The 20,943-nt window shown below is 36.1% G+C and overlaps 1 protein-coding gene across 11 annotated transcripts in view; it reads left to right on the top strand.

The window, feature by feature from the left end:
• The window catches only part of TENM2 (teneurin transmembrane protein 2), a 3,817,113-nt gene that overhangs the window by 2,941,378 nt on the left and 854,792 nt on the right, over window positions 1-20,943 (top strand). For all 11 annotated transcript variants that reach the window (XM_074390353.1, XM_074390351.1, XM_074390352.1 and 8 more), the window contains one exon: window positions 3,879-4,154. In XM_074390353.1, the coding sequence (XP_074246454.1) occupies window positions 3,879-4,154 (276 nt within the window). The remainder of the gene's footprint in view (window positions 1-3,878; window positions 4,155-20,943) is intronic.

Here is a 20,943-nt window from a genome sequence, read left to right as displayed (position 1 = left end):
TGGAAATCAATCCATACAGAGGAATGTTTGGGAAAACTGGGCATGGTATGAGCAAACTGAAGTGGGTATGTGTGATAGCTTCTCAATGGAGTCAACTCCCAGTCCTTTGAAGAGCTTACCCCACACCAGATGAACAGCTGGTGAGCAGGCTGTGAAGGTGTGAGGCTTGGACCACTAGGTGACCTTCCATGGCTCCTTGTTCTTTTCCTATGTAATATTTATCACTGTATGCATTGCACTTTGTTTATGTGGTTCTTTGATTAATGCCTTTTTCCCCGATTAGACTGTAAATGTCATGGACTATATTTTTATAATGCACACTGCTATATCCCTGATGCCTAGCACAGCACCACAATAAATATTTGTTGAATGATTTAATAACTGGATAGACCCATTTTTTTTCTTTCTCCTGAGTATATGGCTCACCAGCTTCATATGTTAAGCCAGCATGCCTGGGAAAATCTTGGTCCAGAACCTGCCCCAGGTATTAGTACTTACAGTAAGATTCCTAGTCTTTGAGTTAGTGGAGGTTAGAAATATGCCAAACTAGGAATTGAGGGGAAATGGTGGCATTGGCAATGGTGGTCTTATTGGAAGGTGAAGATGAAAAGGTAATTTTTAAAAAAATCAATATTGATTTTAGATGAAAATCTTCCTTTCTATAAGCCAATGTGACCTTACTTGCTCATTTACCTTTTCCTGGGAAATTCAGTACAGAGCTTCCAATCTTCTTTACAATGCTGCTCCTTTGTGGCTCGGGGGCTATAAGCTTGAAGTTGAAACTCTTGAAGTGGACTTTTACTTTTCTACCATCTGTGGTTTCTTTTTAAATGTATGCAAATCTTACCTGATTCATGAAGATCTCAAGTTTGTTTTGTCATGAAAGTAAGATTTCAGTTTCAATTCTCAAGTGAATTTAACTAAAGAAGGGGCTCTGTGTGTATTCCGTGTCATCCCATGGCCTCAGCCCACTGTTACCTCTGGAAGCCAGAGCAAAAGGCACATGCCATGCTCTTCAGAGAGACTCCTGTTGTCACACAGCTGTTTCTTCTTACATGAGGAGGTCTTTGAAACTAGTTCTAGATAATGGGATGTGGGAAAACCATCTGAAAAATTGTCTTAATACATACCCACTCCATTTTAAATGGGATTATATAGCTGCAAATTCCCACCTGTGGAATAAAAAATGTGTGTTTTAGTTTGGGTTTTCATTTATTGAGGGAAAATGAAGCAACATATCTTATGACTCTGTCCAGAAGGAACTTGATCTTTTCTTGCACAAGAAAAGTGACCCATGTTTGTTTACAAGAGATTCTCTTTGTTTTAGGATGAATGGTCCTAGAAAAAGGCCACTTAAAAAAGGAATCAGTGTTCAAAAGAATGAATATTTCCAATTAAATAGGAAAAGTGATTTATTACAACTGTATTTTGAAAAAATAAAGGTGGAAGAACATTAATATAAAATGACCTTTTTTAATGGCTTAAGAATGAGAAGAGCAACAGTAGAAAGATCTCGTAAAATTCCATGTATATACACACACACATTCAGTAACTTCATTTTCGTAGGCTACTGAGACTGAAATATATATTTTAATGTATAATTATGTGACTGTACCTAACTGGAACAGAAAACATGAGACAGAGAATTTCAGACAGCAACATAAACTGCACCCAGTGAGTTAACAGCAGCCCTTAGTACACTGTGCTGCGGGCAGAGAGGACTTCCCTCTTAACTGCACAGGTAGTGGGTAATCACTCCATGCTGACAGGAATCTGCACTTGGGTTAGCTCTCCAATAAATAAGTTTCACTCTGAAGAGACAGTTATATATAGAATTGGGCTTGATTCCATTTACGCAACCAAATTAGGCTGGAAAAGCTCAGTGTGCAGTGAAGACAAGAAAAAAACTCAGAATAAAAAGACATATGTCTATTACAAATTGAAGTCCCACTACATTACTGTGAACTAAACAGTGGATTGGTTGCTTTGTAAAATAAAAGCTAAACAGTGATATTGTTTATGTAGACTACCACAGTGTGTCAAGTTACATCAAGGGTTTAGAAGCATGAATGATAAGGAACAGCCTTAATGTAATAAATATAGAGAGAGTCAGTAATCTCCTGGCTTTAGTGTTATTTATGAGGTTTTCTTGACTAATAGCAGAGAAGTGCATTTCTTCACTGCATTTTTTTCATTGTCATAGATTGGCTGAAGACAAAAGAAATCAGCATTATACATCAATAAGTAGAGTGGACCACATGATTCTATCTCTTTTGCATTGAAACCTTAAAATATGTTTTAAGGAACTGAATAGTAAATCACACAAATAAATAAACTGTGCAGAAATGTTGCCATGTTTGCTTTTGCTGAGGACTGCTGACACTGTAGAAATAGCACAGGCTAGGGGTCTGCAGGCACAGAGGTGAACCCTGGATCTGCTGTGTGCCCAGATGTGACCTTGGATACAGTGTTTAACATCTCTTTGTAAAGTGGTGATGTCAACACCTAAAATGCTGGGCTATGATGGTACTTAAATGTTATAAAGCCTATGAATTATCTGGAACCTTTTCTGATACGTAATAACACATGTTTACAGAACATGATAGTGTGTTCAATAAATGCCTATTTGCTTTGCTTCCTGTCTGATCATGAGTTCACTCCTATAGGTCCCCATGTGCACACATTCACTTTCCATAAGTGAAGCCTACATGTGGCTTTAAATTGTATTTGCAAAGAGAGATTCTTTGATGTCATTTAAAAACAAAAGGACTAGCTCTTGATCCTTTTTTAAAGGATGCTGATTTCAGTAACACATTACATATACATTCCCAACATAACCTCATTTCTACCAATGATGGACCACATATACAACAGCAGTCTTGTCGGATTATAATACTGTATTTTTACTGTACCTTTTCTATGTTTAAATACAAAAATGCTTGCCATTGTGTGACTTTGCCTGTAGTAGTCTCAGTACAGTAACATGCTGTGCAGGTTTGTAGCCTAGGAGCAGTAGGCTATCCCAAAGCCTCGGTGTGTTATAGGCTAGGCCATCTAGGTTGGTGTAAGTCACTCCGATGTTCTCAGAGCAAACATCACGTAAGGATGCATTGCTCAGAACATATTTCTCTCTTTAAGCAACCCATGACAGTATTTATTAAAAAGGACCAGTTTGGCACATATTATCACTTGAGGCACACAATCGCCCAGATTTTACAGATGAGAAAATTGGGGATGGTGGAGTTAAGAGAATTGCCATTAATGAGACTGTCAGTGGAAAGTTAGGACCGGCTCCCAAGTCTTCTAGCTGTCACTCATATTTATTGGAAGATTAAGGTTGTATGACGTGAAACTTAATCTGAGCCCTGCATAGGGATCAGATTCAGGTATTGCTACTATCAAGATACATGACCTTGGATAAGTCCCTTAAATCCTCTGGTCCCATTTCCTCATCTACAAAAGGATTATAATAATACCATCATCTTCATAATGTTGCAAAACTTTAAAAAATATCAAATAAAAGTTACAAAATAAAAGATGTGCACGTAAACACTTGGTGTCTACTAACTATTGTGATATATTCAGGGTTTTTTCAGCTACATGGAGCTACCTAGACAACAGTGTCAAGATGCCTAAGAATCTCTGAAATAAAATCTGAGCACTCTATCCTATAATCGATATGGACTTTCTTGCTTTTGTTTGTTTTTCAAAGGTATCCCACTCTCCTGAATGCTCTTGTCCAAGATCTTTCTGTACACCATGGTGAATCTGATATATTTGTCAGATGGGAAAAGTGTCTGATTTTTTGTAAGAATACATTTTAACTTTGTAAGGCATCTCACACATTTTAATCAGCTTCTCTGTCACTGTCGCCCTAGGAACCAACTTCACCCTTGCAGAGCTGGGCATCTGTGAGCCCTCCCCACACCGAAGCGGCTACTGCTCCGACATGGGGATCCTTCACCAGGGCTACTCCCTCAGCACAGGGTCTGACGCCGACTCTGACACTGAGGGAGGGATGTCTCCAGAACACGCCATCAGATTGTGGGGGAGAGGAATAAAATCCAGGCGCAGTTCCGGCCTGTCCAGTCGTGAAAACTCGGCCCTTACTCTGACCGACTCTGACAACGAAAATAAATCAGATGATGAGAACGGTAGGCCCGCTTCTTAAATACCTTTTAATGTTCTGTGCACTACACCACGTGAGGCTTGGGATGTTTTTGTTTTTTAATAAAGAGGTGTCATAAAGCCATTCATTTTCTTGGAAATTGACCTTGTCTGCCCAGTCTAAGCTGAGGGGAAGTAAACCAGCAACCCTTCAGCACAAAAGAAATGAGAAGAGAATTTTAAAATCACATTTTGATGATAACACAGTATTCAGGTGTAGTCAGTTGGTCTTATTAGCAAGTAAATTACATTGCAAAAGAGGCAGCTTGATAAACTATGATCTATACCTAGAAAATGTCCTCTCTCCACAAGTTTCTAGGTCTTTGTATTGATTTCCCCTTCCCAGTAAAGGCAACCTGAGTTATTTTTTTCATGGAGATCTCTTAAGAATCCCACCTTATCTTAGACTTTCATTTCCAGGCGGCAATGCCTCATATCCGTATTGAAGATCAAACTTGGAACAGATGCTCTGGAGCTTAATAATGACAAATAGGAAGAGACTTGTCTTCAAAAAAAGAATTCTCTTATATGTTTACTTTTCCCCTTGGCACCTACGTAGGTTAATGGTTTCCCGCATCTTCTGTCACAAATCACTATTGCCTATCCATCAGCTTTCTAGGTGGGTTTTAATGAAACTTTGAAAATTAAATCCTTCCGATCATTAAGCAGTAAATATAGAGAAGCCTAAGCAAGTCATTAAAGAGATAAGGTGCTTATTTGTGGGTTTCTGAGCAATTCCGAAGTGTGTTTAGTCAAAAACATTTTTTAAAAAGATAAATTGCATTAGGTTACAGCTGATTTAAGAAGAAAACATCAAATGCTATGTGGTTTGCTATGAATAGATTGCATGTTTGCTAGAAGAATTACCATTACCATTAAAATGTTTACAAATAGATCCGTTAAGAATGTTTATATAAAATATTATAAACTTCTGCCAGAGCAGCTTTAAATATTTCCTTTCATTTAAAAAAGAAAAAGGAAATTTGCAGGCGGACAGCTTGTTGTGAATGCAAAAGCATAGCTAAATATCGTTTAATCTCAAAACTGTGTTGAAAATACATCATTTCCTGGGTAAGTCGCACATACTCAAAAAGATGTCACTTTTTTGCATTTAAATTTATGTTTAATTTTGAAATAATTTATTCTACATTGGGGACAAGGGGATGTGTCTTACTTATGCCTCCGTTCATGTAGCTAATCAAGGTGTACTCTCAAGGAAAAATCTGCACTTGACTCCTTTTGAATTTTAACAAAATTCTGACACTTGGCACATTCGCCACTCTGAGGTGCTTATTTGATAGGAAATTACTTTTAGAAGTTTTCATAAAAGCATACATTGAATCCATTTGCTGATGTCCTTTTTCAACTTCAGTGTGTGTGTCAGATAACTATTTAAATGAAGGCAGTTTGATTGCCTAATAAATAAAATAACTTGTAATCCAAGAATTTATGGCACATTTTAAACAAGGTGTTTTAGCTAGTCCCTCATGGTTGATATTCTCACATCTATAGAGGGAACCATCTATACAGAGTTATTTACACATATTTATAGACCTGTACCTTCTCCCATTTAGGTTATATGCATCTTAAAACTCATCTAATAAGGGGATGTTTTCGGTGAAGGCAAGAGCACAAAAAATGGTTGCCTTGAATTTACCTAGAAGAGTTATGGATGAAAAAAAATCTGTAATTAATCATGTGTTTGATTGACCAAGAATAGTTTTATTTTTTCAGTATTATTCAAAAACACCATATTTGAATAATTTTTACTTTCTGAGAGTCTATATAAATCCCTGTATACTGATAAGAAATAAACCCTTAGATACAGTTGTTCTGATTCTTTCCTGTAGTGCTGGTTGCAATGCAGCCAGAATTACATCAAGAGAAATGTACTTAGAGGCACTAAGGAACTCTGCATGTCAGTATGGTTGCCAAAGCACGAAGGAGGTATTGAAGCCAGAGTTCAGCTAGGTGAGAGATGATTATTTTCAAATATAGAGGTAGAATGTCTTTCTTTTTCTTTTTAAATTTTTTATCAATATTTTACATATTCAAAAGAGGTACATAATGCATATTCTGTTCTCATTCTTGGCCAGAAATAAAAATAAGAAATTTTACACATGACATCATAAACTCTTTAAGCAAATAAAAAATGAGGTGTGAGCAACTCTGCAGGCAGAGGTGTTAACTTCAGTAAACTTCTTGCTCTTTCTGGCGAATTCTGTTTAGCTCACAAAGAAATCAATGCTTTTTCACATCACTGATTTTATGAAGTTTGGGAATGTATTATCATATAGATTGACAGTTGCCCCACTGGTTCCACACTGCAGCATGGACACTTACAAAGCCATCATTAATTTCTCACACTTGTACCCAGAGATGGCTTCCTCCATAATAAACACTGTGTCCTTCAGAACCAAATCAATAACCTTTTAGGTATACCTTTCTTGAAGAGGAAGTAACAGGAATCTATACTTTGAGAAAGAAGTGTTTCAATTTAATTTTACGTTTTAAAGATACGTGGTCAAAAAAATGAATCTCTCCTGTGGGATTCTACATGTTTTAATTTCATTTCATGGTGGGATTTGGGGATACATGGATTTTATACCATGTTTATTTAAAAATCTCCCCTAAAAAATTCCAGTTGTGAATTTGCTAAGCATAGTTAGCGTGTGAAGACAGACCTCAGGAATCAACTTCCTTTCTGGTAATATGAAGTATGTATCCAATCTGCAAAGTTGTGTAGTAAAATCTCTGACTTTGCCAACAGTTCTCTGTAGATCAATGCTCATTATGCTTCCTATGTGCTGCTATGAAAAAAATGATCCATTAGATAAACTTGACAGACAGTCCCATCCCACAGATGAGCCTGTCTTCCTATCTTTCTTTCTTTCTTTCTTTTTTTTTTGGTAGTATAGACACCAGAATGCTGCATCCTATGTTCACTTTACAGCCACTATTTTACCATTGTGCTGGCTTGGATTGGGTTGCTTCAAATACATAACACTCTCAGGTCCACGTTATTTTTTCAAATTCTCTAATCCTATCTTGAAGTCATGATGATTTCGCTAGAAATGGCAGTGAGAGTAGAGAACAGCGCCCCTCCCCCCGCCCCCCCGACCAAGTTCTTGTTGCTGTGAAATTTGACGACATCCAGAGAAAGGGCTTTCCCAGTGACTTTAAATTAGAATCCGTACTTTTGTTCAGTAATAAATATCCCACTTAAAAGATGTCCTCTCTGGGGCTTTTTATATTATCTGAGTTATGGAGAAAATGGGGCAGTCACTAATACACAAGAATAACTAATTGCCTCCTTAAAGATGCAAAGTAGCACAAACTGTAAAAATCTGGTCTATGTTCTCTTGAATCCCTTAGGCAGTTTCTTCACCTTGGGACTTAAAAATATCCTTGAGATTTTTTTTTTCTTTCAGCAGAATTATAGTTTCAGTTATTTCATTGGAAATCCAGAAAGGAAAAACAAAAACAAAAACAAAGAGAATAAAGTTGGCATGAAATAGGAAGCCAGAAATGACAGTAAATGAAATCCAGCGTTGGTTAAAGCTTTAAGAAAATTATTCATCCCCTCCCCTCTCCATGTCCGCCCAAAGTAAATAAGCACAATGCTCATTTTCATCTGTTTTCAATTGGGAAATTTACAATCCTCATAATGTACTCTGAGGTTGAAATATAAATGTTGGGTTAATTCCATTGCATTTCACAAAATGCATTTATAAAACAAGCTGGCTCTGGGCATGTAATGGATTTATGTAAAGTGTATTTGTGGTACACAGATTCTATTAGATTGAGTCCTTTTGGCAAAAGGTCCGTAGTGTATCTGTCTCCTCTGCAGAGTTTGAACACACCCAGGTACTCACTGCTTGTTAACTGAGACATGAGGAATGAAGCCTGAGGGAAGGGAGGATTTTCCTTAGCACCAGGTACAATAGCCTTAGATTGTTAATACCAACCAAGTTGTGTTCATTTGTAATTTAAGGTGAGTTTCTTAAATTTATTTTCTTTCTTTCCAGAAAGTGGCTTCTCAATAAATCTAGCATTACAGCAGGCTCCTTAAGTAAACACAAACAAAACATACTAGTGGGTTTCTATTTCCACTCCCAGTCTATTACTCTTTCCTGCTCAAATTAACTTTGTGTTTTATAACCCACTCTATTCCTTTCTTCTCCCTAATCCCTCATGTAAAATCACAGAGAGTGCCTGTAACAGACATAAAACCTTACTATGAGCTCCAGACCTAGCCAAGGGCCTGTACTTTTGCTCTTAAGGAAAGGGAAAAGTTAGCGGTAAGAATAGTAAAAGAGGTAGCGACAGAAAGCATACGTTCATATTTGACTATGGTTGATGTTGGTACGGGATAATTTCTTTTCCAGCCACATTTTATAAAACCAGTTTCCATGGAACCTAAAGAAAATTGTTGTCTCAATTTCTTTAAAAAAAAAAAAAAGCCCCAAATTTAAAAATGTACACACACACACAAAAACCCAGAGCAAACTTTTAAGCTATTTCAATGACAATGATTTCAATTTGTTTTTACGCTTTATTTTATATACCTGTATATTTAAAAGAATACCACTATAAAAAGAATATGAAATGAGTTACAGATTTAGAAAAATAAAGGTCATAGACACAAAATATCATAGGTCTGTCTTTTTCATTCCTGAATGAAAGGATGACCTCATTTATGTTTTTCTCTTTCAATTCCTTAAAAAGCCAGTTATTAGAGGATATAGGGACAACTTATTTTTAAAGAGTTTATTAATGGGAGTCTTAATATATGATTATTACAATGCAAACACACAGCTGATAATAATATACAACCAGAGGCAACATGTGAGACTATCACGTTGTCACGTGGCATGATAAGAAAGCTAGAAGTGAAAGAATCGATGTTCCGCAAATGGACCTGTATGAGACTTTGGAGGTTTACATTTCTGGCAAATTAAGCAATTCTTACATTACCGTAAAGAAGAACAGAGTACGTGGAGGAGTGGAGGAGTCTGTGCCTTATTCCAGCACTGCACTTTCCAGATTATAAACTTTGGTGGCATGGTCTTTCATTATTTATATATTTCTTTCATTTCTTTGGTGGTTTCTTTCATGTTTGTTAATGCTCCCAGGGGCTATCAAGGAATGGCTCCATTCAATAAATACAATAAATAAAATGAAGCACTAAGCCTTCCTTTTGGCAAGGGCAGCCTGATTATTACATGTGTAATCTCCAGGCCTTCGGGGAGACATTGGGCTTGGTGGATAATCATTTGGTTTTAAGCTGCTGAGTTCCTGATACCAGTACTTTAACTTCAGTTGAGTTGCTCTTTTTACTGCAAAGGCAGTAAAATGGTAAGAAGCAAAATGTTTTTGTCCGTTCACAATTGGAAGCCTCTTCAGTCAAAAATTCAGTCAAATTTTTTTTTTTTTGCTTATTGTTTAGTCATTTTTTAAGTTTAGTTGTTGTTTGTCAAGAATTGAATTAAATTTATCTAATAGGTGGGAGAGATGTGCCATGCATAGAGAATTAAGGTCGTAAATAAGATGAGTTAAATCTAAGGAAGTTGATAGTATAAATTTTCTACAGACAATTGAATCAGAAGAAACCTGCACAGAAAATAATATCAAAGTAAAACGGGTTAGAGAAGAATGTATGAGAAGTAATGAGGCACTTGAATTAGCCATTCTGAAACAGGGCAAGTAGAAGAAAATTTCAGGTATTAATAATAGATTTGTACATAGGACATCCCAGATATGTGGGCATTATGTATATAAGCTTATACATGAAACTAAAAATGTTACTTGTGATTTAATTTGAGTACTATTTAAGTGCTAGCTGTAAGAACCTCCTGGAAAATGGTTCTTTCCTGGTTTCCATCAACTCAGTTTGAGGAACGTTAAAGGAGTTTAAGGTGTGGCTAAGTGGTTTAATGGGAGTCTTAATAAATGATTACTATAATGTTCTGTTGCTACAGTTAATACAGAGTTCCATTCTATTTCTTCTGTTACTACAACAGAAGGTACAAACTGCATGTTAGTCTACAGGCTGATTGCAATTTTATTGTTTAATTTGATTAGTGCAGTATCAAACATTTTTAGATTAACAACCAACATGTTAAAGGTGAGAGGTTTTATATTAGAATTTTATTTTTGGCCATCCTCAATATAAGAAGATTCAGTCACGCTGGTCCAGGTTTTGATCAGGACAAACCGGATTAGAAACAGTCGCAGTAGCAGTTCTGAATAGATTCCATGTCTTTTAGGTCACCTGATCTTCCTCCAGGCCACTCTGTTGTTTACGGTGTGACTTAGCCTTTGTAGTCCCTTAAGTTACCAACTGTGACCTACATACAATCTTTATGGAAATTAGATATAAAAATTGTAGAAAGCTAGAGCCCAGCAATTTTATGGATTCATGTATTTAGAGTTGTGATGTTACTTCTTTTGGCAAGTCTGCTACATCCGAAAAGTGGGTTTAATTTTGTACTACTAAATTTTTAAAATGGTTTTAAGGCATTTAGATTTAAATGCTTCTGATAAAATTAAATTAAAATCAATTTAATTTGGAAAGTAATAAAATAATTGTATACGTGGGGCGGGGGTGAGTTTAAGTGTGTAGTATGTCATCTCCATCTTCCAAAGTAGATGCCCTGAAGTACTGAAAAATTAAGGTCAGAGTCTTTGATTTAACACATATACTTCAAGCTATTTTAATGTAAAAGTATCCAGGTGGACTATTTGGAAATAGATGGAGGGAAAACCTACTTTAAAAACTTTAGCTACTTCAGCTGATTGAGGAAAACCCTGGGGCTTTTCAGGAGGAAGCCATTTAAAGAGAAGGAAAATGACTTTGTGCTAATTATGTTCAGTTTTGATCCTGCAAATGGTTTATGGAGTCTGTAACAATGAAGTTGGAGACAATAAAGCGAAGGCTAGAAGAGAAATGTGCAGTGATAGATGAAGACCTCCATCATGCCAAGAGAGAAAGAAGGACATGGAGCCATGTTAGCTAATGCTGAGCTGGGAACCAGCGAGTCAGAAACAGTGTTCCACAAACCAAGAAATGTTCTTCAACCAGTGGATAAGCAGGTTAGCCGAGGAATATTCAGGAAAGACTCTCACTCCCCAAGCAAGGTATTCCCAGTTGTCTTTGTATTCCCAAGATATTTGTGATGAAGAAAAGATAACTGAAGTATGAGCATGTTTACTAAAAGAAAGGGACTGAAATATTTGAGTAGGCATTTTTGGGAAAAGAGTAGGTTAAGAGATAACTTAGGCAGAATTATACTATTCTGGGGGAAATAAACACCACGACAATCTTTCCATCTGTGTTAATCATGAAAAAAGAGGCATGAAGCTACTTACAGTGAGAAAGTTAGACACTGGAGGAGTTTTGGGAAGTATGTTTTGTAGCTTTTTATGCAAGAAATACACTGTGAAACATTCAATAATCAACAAGGATCTTTGAAAGGAATTTTGAAAGAAGAAAATTGGCATTTGAAAGATACCACATTATCTCAGATGTGCACATTTTAATATGTACACAAATATAAAGAGAAAACTATGTGTTGTTTTATTCAATATTGGTGAAAAATAGAAAAGTCCTCTCAGATGAGGAAATGAATTAATTTGGGGAACACTTATTTCTGAAAAGATTTCAAGTAATTGCTAATTGCTCTGCATTGGACAAAGCCATTGTGTATGTGTCTCTTTGTATGTGTGTGTCTGTGTTGTGTGTGCATGGTGGGGAAGGTGATTTGTTGGGAAGAGGGATGTTACTGAGAGGGATAGAAATCAATAAATACAAATTGGCCAAATTCCAGGGAAATGAAGGCCATATATGAAAACGCCGAAATGAGCACTATAGACATTTTATAGTGTACAGTTTCAGAGGACAGAGAGAAGAGAAACCTGTATTGACCTTCTTGAGTCTTGAACTGTATTGGTCATCTTACATCAAGGAGCATGCCCTTTAAAGCCTTAGATCACTTAAACCAATGATGCTGTCTTGTCCATGTAAGCCAGAATCCACAGAAAAACACCCACTTTTTCTCAAGTCCCACATAAGAACTCTTGCCTCTGGGGAGCTCTGAATCCATTTGAATCTGTCAAAAAAATTTGACTTGGTGGGGAATCCACTTTCTTTGCAATATGTCCCTCTTCCCTTCCCAACTCTTGTCTCTTTCCCCAACACTTTCCCTCCCCACCCTGCATCCAGCAGCACCTAATCACCTACTCCATGACGTTATTTCTTCATTATTTCATTCCAACCTCTTCTTAAAATTAGTGGGATCATGTCTCCAAGATATGGTTTGAGCATCATGATCAACTGGTGCAGGATAAAAAAAATTAAAACTTCCATATAAATTTACCTTCATTTTCACTTATTCTTTTTTTTTTTTTTTTTTTTTTGAGGTGAAGTCTCACACTGTTCCCCAGGTTGGAGTGCAGTGGTACAATCTCGGCTCACTGCAACCTCCGCCTCCTGGGTTCAAACAATTCTCCTGCTTCAGCCTCCCAAGTACCTGGGATTACAGGTGCCTAGCACCACTCCCAGCTAATTTTTTTTTTTGTATTTTTTGTAGAAACGGGGTTTCACTATGTTGGCCAGGCTGGTCTCAAACTCCCGACCTCATGATCCACCAGCCTTGGCCTCCCAAAGCACTGGAATTACAGGCATGAGCCACTGCACCTGGCCCATTTTCACTTGTTCTTTAAAATTTTAACTTTTGAATATGTTTTACAATGCAAGTAATTTATTGGCATATACACACATACACATGGACACACACAGCATATATGACAGAATACATAAATACAGAAATGTATATATTGGAAGTGTGTCCAAAAGATTTATGTTGATTGTTTTAGACCTTTTATTTCCCAAGAAATTAAGTCTAAGCTGCTACTCACTTCTCAAAATATTTGGATAATTCATTATTTTGTGACAACCTGTTTGATCACTTTTGTTGTTGGTAATGACCATATGTGCTAATCATACTTAACTGTGTTATGGTAAAATTCCTATTTTTTTCTTTAAATTCTCTGTGCTGAATTTGACTTCCTATATGAATAGACAATAATATGGACTTTGTTGTCTCTTGAAGGAACCAAGCACTCATATGCATTTACAGAGACAGTCCTGTCTACCTTCAATAGGGAGAGAAGAAAATAAACATATTTGTTAGCATACTGGTACAGTAAGGAAAGCTTTGAGAAGATACAGTTTTAATTAGGTTGTAAATAGGAGTCAGGGCTTACATGTATGGAAATGAGATGGTGGATATTCTAAATGAAGAAAAGCCAGAGTGTATGATGGTTGGAGAATGGGAGGTGAAGTGAAGGTGATGATAATTTTTCAGGGGACACTTTTTAGTTTAGAAAAAATTTCAACTCTAGTCAGACTAATTGAAATGTAGTGATTTTATTGAATAGGAGTAGAAATACACGAATAGATGTGTAGCAATCAGATGACCAAGAACTGTGGCTTCATCTTAAGGAGTTAAGGTCGGTTCAAGCAGACATTACAGAACTATTGAAAGTTTATGTGAACAAGGACTGGAATGTTTTAGGAAGCATCTGATTAAAACACAGATACTACACACATGTGCATGGGCACGAACACACACACGTGCGCGTGCACGCACACACACACACACACACACACACACGTTTTTGGATGGAAAGTAACAAAGTTAGAAGTGATAACAGAAAGAGAAGCAGTAGTCCAGGTAGAAGGACTCCAGAAACCCTTACACCACAAAGAGTCTACCTGCTTCTTGGCATTTTAATAGGAGAAATTAACCTCTGACTAGCATATGAATGCTGAATATTAGTAATCAAGATTATAATATTTAAAAAGCATCTAATTTTATGCTGAATAGCAGGAAAATAGAAGTACATACATAACCCTACACTCCCGCAGTACAGGGAGGGCTCCTTACAGTGCAATCGATTCTGCTTACATGTAGAATACAGTATTACAACAGCTAGACCACAGTGTTTATAATATTTAATAAAATGATTAAATAATAAAGTAACATCAAATATTGCTTTGTACAAGGAAAGAAGTCATAATATTATTTTTAAGGGCACAGTTAGCGTGTTGTAGGTGAACATTGGCTAGAACTATTCCAGGTTGATTAATAGTTTCTTGAAGATTATTTCTGCTTCCATATCCTTGCGGCTTCTTCGTGAGTCATATTCTCACGCAATTTGTTTAATTGCTCCTGTAACTATAGTTATGTCTCCCTTCTCATCTCTAATCTTTTATATTTTTATCTCTCATGTTTTTTAATCAGGCTTGAAAGAGATCTATTTTTTCAAGCTTTCTACTTGTCTTTATTTACTTTAATTTTTCTTTCTCATTACATTTATGTTTATTATATTTTTTAATTTCCTTATTTTAACTTTTGGAGTATATTGTGGGTTTTTAGGGTTTTTTTAAATCCTTTTTTTTATTTCTATAGGTTATTGGAGAACAGGTTTGGTTACATGAGTAAGTTATTTAGTGGTGATTTGTGAGATTTTGGTGCACTTATCACCCAGGCAGTATACACTGAACCCTATTTGTAGTATTGTATCCCCCAGCCCCTTCCCGCCCTTTCGGCCTCAGTCCCTAAAGTCTATTATGTCATTCTTATGCCTTTGCATCCTCATATCTTAGCTCCCACTTATAAGTGAGAACATATGATGTTTGGTTTTCCATTCCTGCATGGAAATAATGCTGTGAATGCCATTAATTCATTCCTTATTATGGTGGAGTGGTATTACTACTGTATATATATGAATACTATAGTATATATCCAAGTTTCTTTATCCACTTACTGAGTGATCGGCATTTGTTTGGTTCCACGTTTGCAAGTGTGAATTGTGCTGCTATAGTCTGTGCAGGTATCTTTTTCATATAATGACTTCTTTTCCTCTGGGTAGCTACCCAGCAGTGGAATTGCTGGATCAAATGGTAGTTCTATTTTTAATTCTTTAAGGAATTCACACTGTTTTCCAAAATGGTCATACTAGTTTACATTCTCACCAGCAGGGTAAAAGTGATCCCTGTTCACTGCATCCGTGACGACATTTATTATTTTTTTACTATGGCGATTCTTGCAGGAGTAAGGTGGTATTGCATTGTGGTTTTATTTGCATTTCCCTGATCATTACTAATGTTGAGCATTTTTTTTATATGTTTGTTGGCCGTTTGTGTGTCTTCTTTTGAGAATTGTCTATTCATATACTTAGTCTACTTTTTGATGGGATTATTTGTTTTCTTCTTACCGATTTCTTTGAGTTCATTGTAGATTATATTAGTCCTTTGTCAGATGTATAGATTGTGAATATTTTCTCCCACTCTGTGGGTTGTCTGTTTACTCTCCTGATTGTTCCTTTTGCTGTGTAGAAGTTCTTTAGTTTGATTAAGTCTCGGCTATTTATCTTTGTTTTTATTGCATTTGCTTTTGGGTTCTTAGTCATAAAATCCTTGCCTAAGCCAATGTCTAGTAGAGTATTTCTAATGTTATCTTCTAGAATTTTTACAGCTTCAGGTCTTAGATCAAAGTCCTTAATCTATCTTGAGATGATTTTTGTATAAGGTGAGAGATGAGGATCCAGTTTTATTCTCCTACATGTGGCTAGCCAGATATCCCAGCACCATTTGATGAAAAGGGTATCGTTTTTCCACTTTACGTTTCTGTTTGCATTGTTGAAGATCAGTTGGTTGCAAGTATTTGGGTTTATTTCTGCATTCTATATTCTCTTCCATTGGTCCGTGTGCCTATTTTTATACCGGTACTATGCTGTTTTAGTGACTACAGCCTTATAGTATAAATTGAAATCAGGTAATGTGATGCCTTCAGATTTGTTCTTTTTGTTTAGTCTTGCTTTGGTTATGCTGTCTCTTTTTTGGTTCCATATAAATTTTAGGATATGTTTTTCTAACTCTGTGAAGAATGATGGCGACATTTTGATGGAAATTGCATTGAATTAGTAGATTGCTTTTGGCAGTATGGTCATTTTCATAATACGGATTGTACCCATCCATGAGCATGGGATATGTTTCCATTTGTTTGTGTCATCTATGATGAGTACTAAATTTTGTTGCTTTGATTCTGCCTTATTTTATAACAGTAAATACACTTATTAGGTCCTATAGAATTTGATAAAAAACATTCTTTTCTGTATTACTTTCTAAAGATTCTCAGCCAATTTGGACTCTCAAAATAAAACAGAGTCCTAATGCTACCAATTTTTCACTTTAATACTAACAATTGCTGAAAAAGTCCAATTTTTATTGTTCATTCTTTACACTGTCCAAAGTAAGATATCTATGTTTACATGTATTATAATAGATATACCTGTGTATAAACTATATAATATAGAAGCATGCAAAGTATATGTATGTATGGTGCATATCTAATATAATATATACATACATATAGGCATGAAAAGGAATAAAAATCACCTATAACTTGAAACCAACAATAACTATCGTTAATGTTTTGATGCATGTATCCTTCAGTGTGTGTGTTGTCTGTCTGAGAGAAAGAGGGAGATTAATGATTTTACAGAGTTGGCATCTTTATTTACAAGCCCTATGTAGTGCTAATTTTTTTTAGTAAATAAACTAAAATCATTTCCCCATGACATTAAATATTTTCTTCAGTATTTAAGAGGTGCATAGTACTCCCTTAGTGTAACACATTTCCTCACTTTCCTTTCATTGTACATTTAACTAATTTTTATTTTAGTTGCAGTAAAGATCAATGTGATGAATAAAATCCTTATAGCTAAATTCCTGTGAACATCTCTATTTTCTTACGATGAGCTCCTAGAAGAGTTAGAACATACACAGTTATGTGACATTGCAATCCTTTTCAACCAGTGTCCTCAGAAGAACTCTTGGGCCAGCACTGTGGGAGAATCAACAGGCACACGGGTTCCTTAAGCCCAAGAGTCACTGAGAATGATCATTAGTATTTTGCCAATTTATGGATAGAAATGTTTTTATTCTGGCTTCCTGTCATTTTAATCTGAGCAACTCTTCATTCATTGTTTACACATATTTTTTATTTCGTGATTTGTATTTCTTCTCCATACGAAAAAGCACTGGGATGGTGCATCTCACTTTTTAGTTTGTATTAGCTTTTGACAATGTCTACAGTGATCCCAGGTCCTGTTATACTTTCTTGTTTATACAGATGCTTGAAGAATGTTCACATATTAGTGTGAAAATCACTTGGCGACATTTTCAAAAGCCTGCGACTTATTTTCTGTGAGATGGAACAACAAATATATTTATGGAGTTGACTTGGTTTATCAGAAATCAGGGCTAACTAGAAAGCAATTTAAAATTGTTGCACTGACCAAAGAAGAAATGCTAGCTCTGAGTAGTGCAGGGAATTTTTTTCCATATTAAGTATGTCAGCTGTTGTTTGGAATGCAGGACTTTATAGAAGATTGTTAATTTATAACAAACCAAGGATAGAATTTCATTCCACATGATGAAAGGAAATTCATATCTACTAAGACAATCTGCAAGGCACCTTGAGGAGATAGAATCGAGTAAATTATGTACTAAATATTCTTAAAACTTCCTCCATCTGTGTTGCCTTTGATTCAATGAGGTTAGTAATCATAAACACAGTGGTGGCCCTGCTATTGGTATTTTCACAAAATAGGTAGTTCTACATGCAAGATAAGTATCTCAGTACATAAGAAATGACTCTGAAAATAAGCATGTGGAAGCAATTACAATTATAATAAGCATATGGCTCTGCTAATATACAGTGTTGCTTAAATAATTGATGTTACAGAAAAAAAAACAGTAGAAAAATTTCTGTATTCTGGGGCATCCCCTTGTACATTTAGAATGGAAAAGACCCCAGTGAAATGCAGAACAATTAAGAGAGTACAGGTTGTCTTCCATTTCCGCTGATACACGTTTATGGCCATGAACAACAAGGCACCTCGGGAAGTCAGGAAATATACAAATCAACTTAATCTGTCCCACTGTGGTATTTCAGGGCCTCCACAATATAGTCCAATGTTATGTTTTTAGCCCTTGCTCCCACTTCAACTCTAAATATATTTTCAGCTCCAGCCCAACTGGGCTACTTATTTTATTTTATTTTTTTTTCAGAGCATACTCCCTTCCTCCATATCTTTGTCCACCCTGTTCCCTTTGTCTGCAGTGATGTTCCCAAACCCACCTATCCATCACATCCCTATCCATTATCAAAGAATTATCTAAGGTGCCTCGTCCTCTGTGAAATCATTCTGGTCTCCTTAACTACAGGTGGATTCCCACTCCTTTGACATTTTTTTAGCATTTTATTTCTCCATTTCAGCAAGAACTTAGGGGAAGTGGTTAGCCTTCACCAAGGTAAAGAAGTAAATGATTTGAGGTGAATTTTGGAGCTAGAATATACAGAACTCGATGGTAGTTTGAATGTACTCGTAGCTGAGAAAAAAGGCAAGAGCTCTTGGCCAGACATGGTGGCTCATGCCCGTAATTCCAGAACTTTGGGAGGCTGAAGTGAGCTGATCATTTGAGATCCAGAGTTCGAGACCAGCCTGACCAACATGGAGAAATCCTGTCTCTACTAAAAATACAAAATTAACTGGATGTGGTGGCTTGTGCTTGTAATCTCAGCTACTCGGAGGCTGAGGCAGGAGAATCACTTGAACCTGGGAGGCGGAGGTTGCAGTGAGCCAAGATCGTGTCACTGCACTCCAGCCTGGACAACAGAACAAGACTCCATTAAAAAAAAAAAATCACTTTCAAAGATTTCTAACTTTAGCCACTGGATGGATTCCTAACTATTAAGATGGAAAATACTTGGAGATGATATACGATATGCTAATATTTTCTCCCATTCCATAGATTGCCTTTTCATTTTGTTGCTAGTATTCTTTGCTGTGCAGAAGCTTTTGAGTTTGATGTAGTCCTACCTGTCTATTTTTGCTTTTATTGCTTGTGCCTGTGATGTTATATCCAAGAAATAATTGCCAAGACCAAAGTCCTGAACTTCTTTTCCTATTTTTTTAGGAGAATTACAGTTTTAGGTCTTAAATTTTAAGTCTGTAATCATTTCACATTTAATTTTGTGTATGATGTAAGATAAGGATTCAAATTCATCTTTCTCACATGTGAATGTCTGATTCTTCTGACACCATTTTTTTGAAGAAACTATCCTTTCTCCTTTGTGTATTCTTGGATCATTGTTTAAAGTCAGTTGACTATATATCTGTGGCTTTATTTCTGGGCATTTTATTCTGTTCCACTGGTTTGTGTGTCTGTTTTTATGCCAGTACCATACAGTTTTGAATATTATTTTATGTGTCAACTTGACACATAAACTTGTAAATAAATATAGATTGACTGATTGATTTAATTTTTTTTTTTTTGAGACAGAGTCTCACTCTGTCACCCAGGCTGGAGTGCAGGGCATGATCTTGGCTCACTGCAACCTCCGCCTTCTGGGGTCAAGTGATTCTCCTGCCTTCCCCTCCCAAGTAGCTGTGACAACAGATGCATGCCATCATGCCTGGCTAACTTTTTGTATTTTTTGTACATACAAGGTTTCACCATGTTTCCCAGGCTGGTCTCAAACTCCTGAACTTAAGTGATCCTCCAGCCTCAGCCTCCCGAAATCCTGGAATTACAAGTGTGAGCCACTATGCCAGGCTATAGTATATTTTAAAATTAGGAAATGTGATGTCTCCAGCTTTGTTCTTGTTTCTCAAGATTGCTTTGGCTTTGAACCAAGATTATGATTCTATATGGATTATTTGTTCTATTTCTGCAAAAAATTTCATTGGAATTTTGATAAGGATTGTATGCATTGGAGGTGTACATTGCTTTTGGTAGTATGGGCATTTTAACAATATTAAATCTTCCAATCTATGGACATGGGATGTCTTCCCATTTATTTGTATCTCTTTTAACTTCTGTCATAAAAGTTGCGTAGTCTTCACTGTGCAAGTCTTTCACTGCCTTGAATAAATTTTTTCTTAAGTATATTTTTGCTGCTATTATAATGGGATTTTTTCTTAGTTTCCTTTTCAAATAGTTCAGTGTTAGTGTATAGAAATATTATTAATTTTTGTATATTGATTTTGTATCCTGCAACTTTACTGACTTGTTTACAGTTCTAACAGGTTATGGGGGTGGGTTTCGTTGTTGTTGTTGTTGTTTTTAGTCTTTAGGGTTTTCAACATATAAAATCATGTCATCTGGAAATTGAGGTAACATTACTTCTTCCTTTCTAACTTGGATGCATTTTATTACCTTTTCTTGCCTACTTGCTTTGCTGAGTTCCAGCATTATGCTGAATAGAAATGGTGATAGCATGTATCCTTGTAACTTTCTGGATCTTGGAAGGAAAGCTTTGGTTTTTACAAAGAAGACATTCAGATGGCAAAAGAAATGTAGCAAATTCTCACTTAGTTTCATCAAATTCTTGGAAATTGTAACTTTAAGGAACACAAAGGATAGTAACCTTTAAATGATGTAATTTTGTTCAGCATACCCTGGGTATAAAGTGGATGAGAAAAGAAAATTGGTGTGGTTGGTTATACATCCTTTCATTTAAACTCTCAGTTTCCAGGAACCTATAGATAATTTTAAATGAGGACTTGCTGTGTATGAAAAGATACTCAACATCACTAATAATCAGAGAGATATAACTCAACATCACTAATAACCAGAGAAATGTAAATCAAAACTACAATGAGATATCACATCACACATCTGTTAGGATGTCTGTTATC

The sequence above is a fragment of the Saimiri boliviensis genome, chromosome 20 (genome assembly GCF_048565385.1).
Source record: "Saimiri boliviensis isolate mSaiBol1 chromosome 20, mSaiBol1.pri, whole genome shotgun sequence".
Taxonomy (NCBI): Eukaryota; Metazoa; Chordata; class Mammalia; order Primates; family Cebidae; genus Saimiri; species Saimiri boliviensis.
Note: the sequence above shows the minus strand (reverse complement) of the source record. Positions and strands in the feature narration are given on the sequence as shown.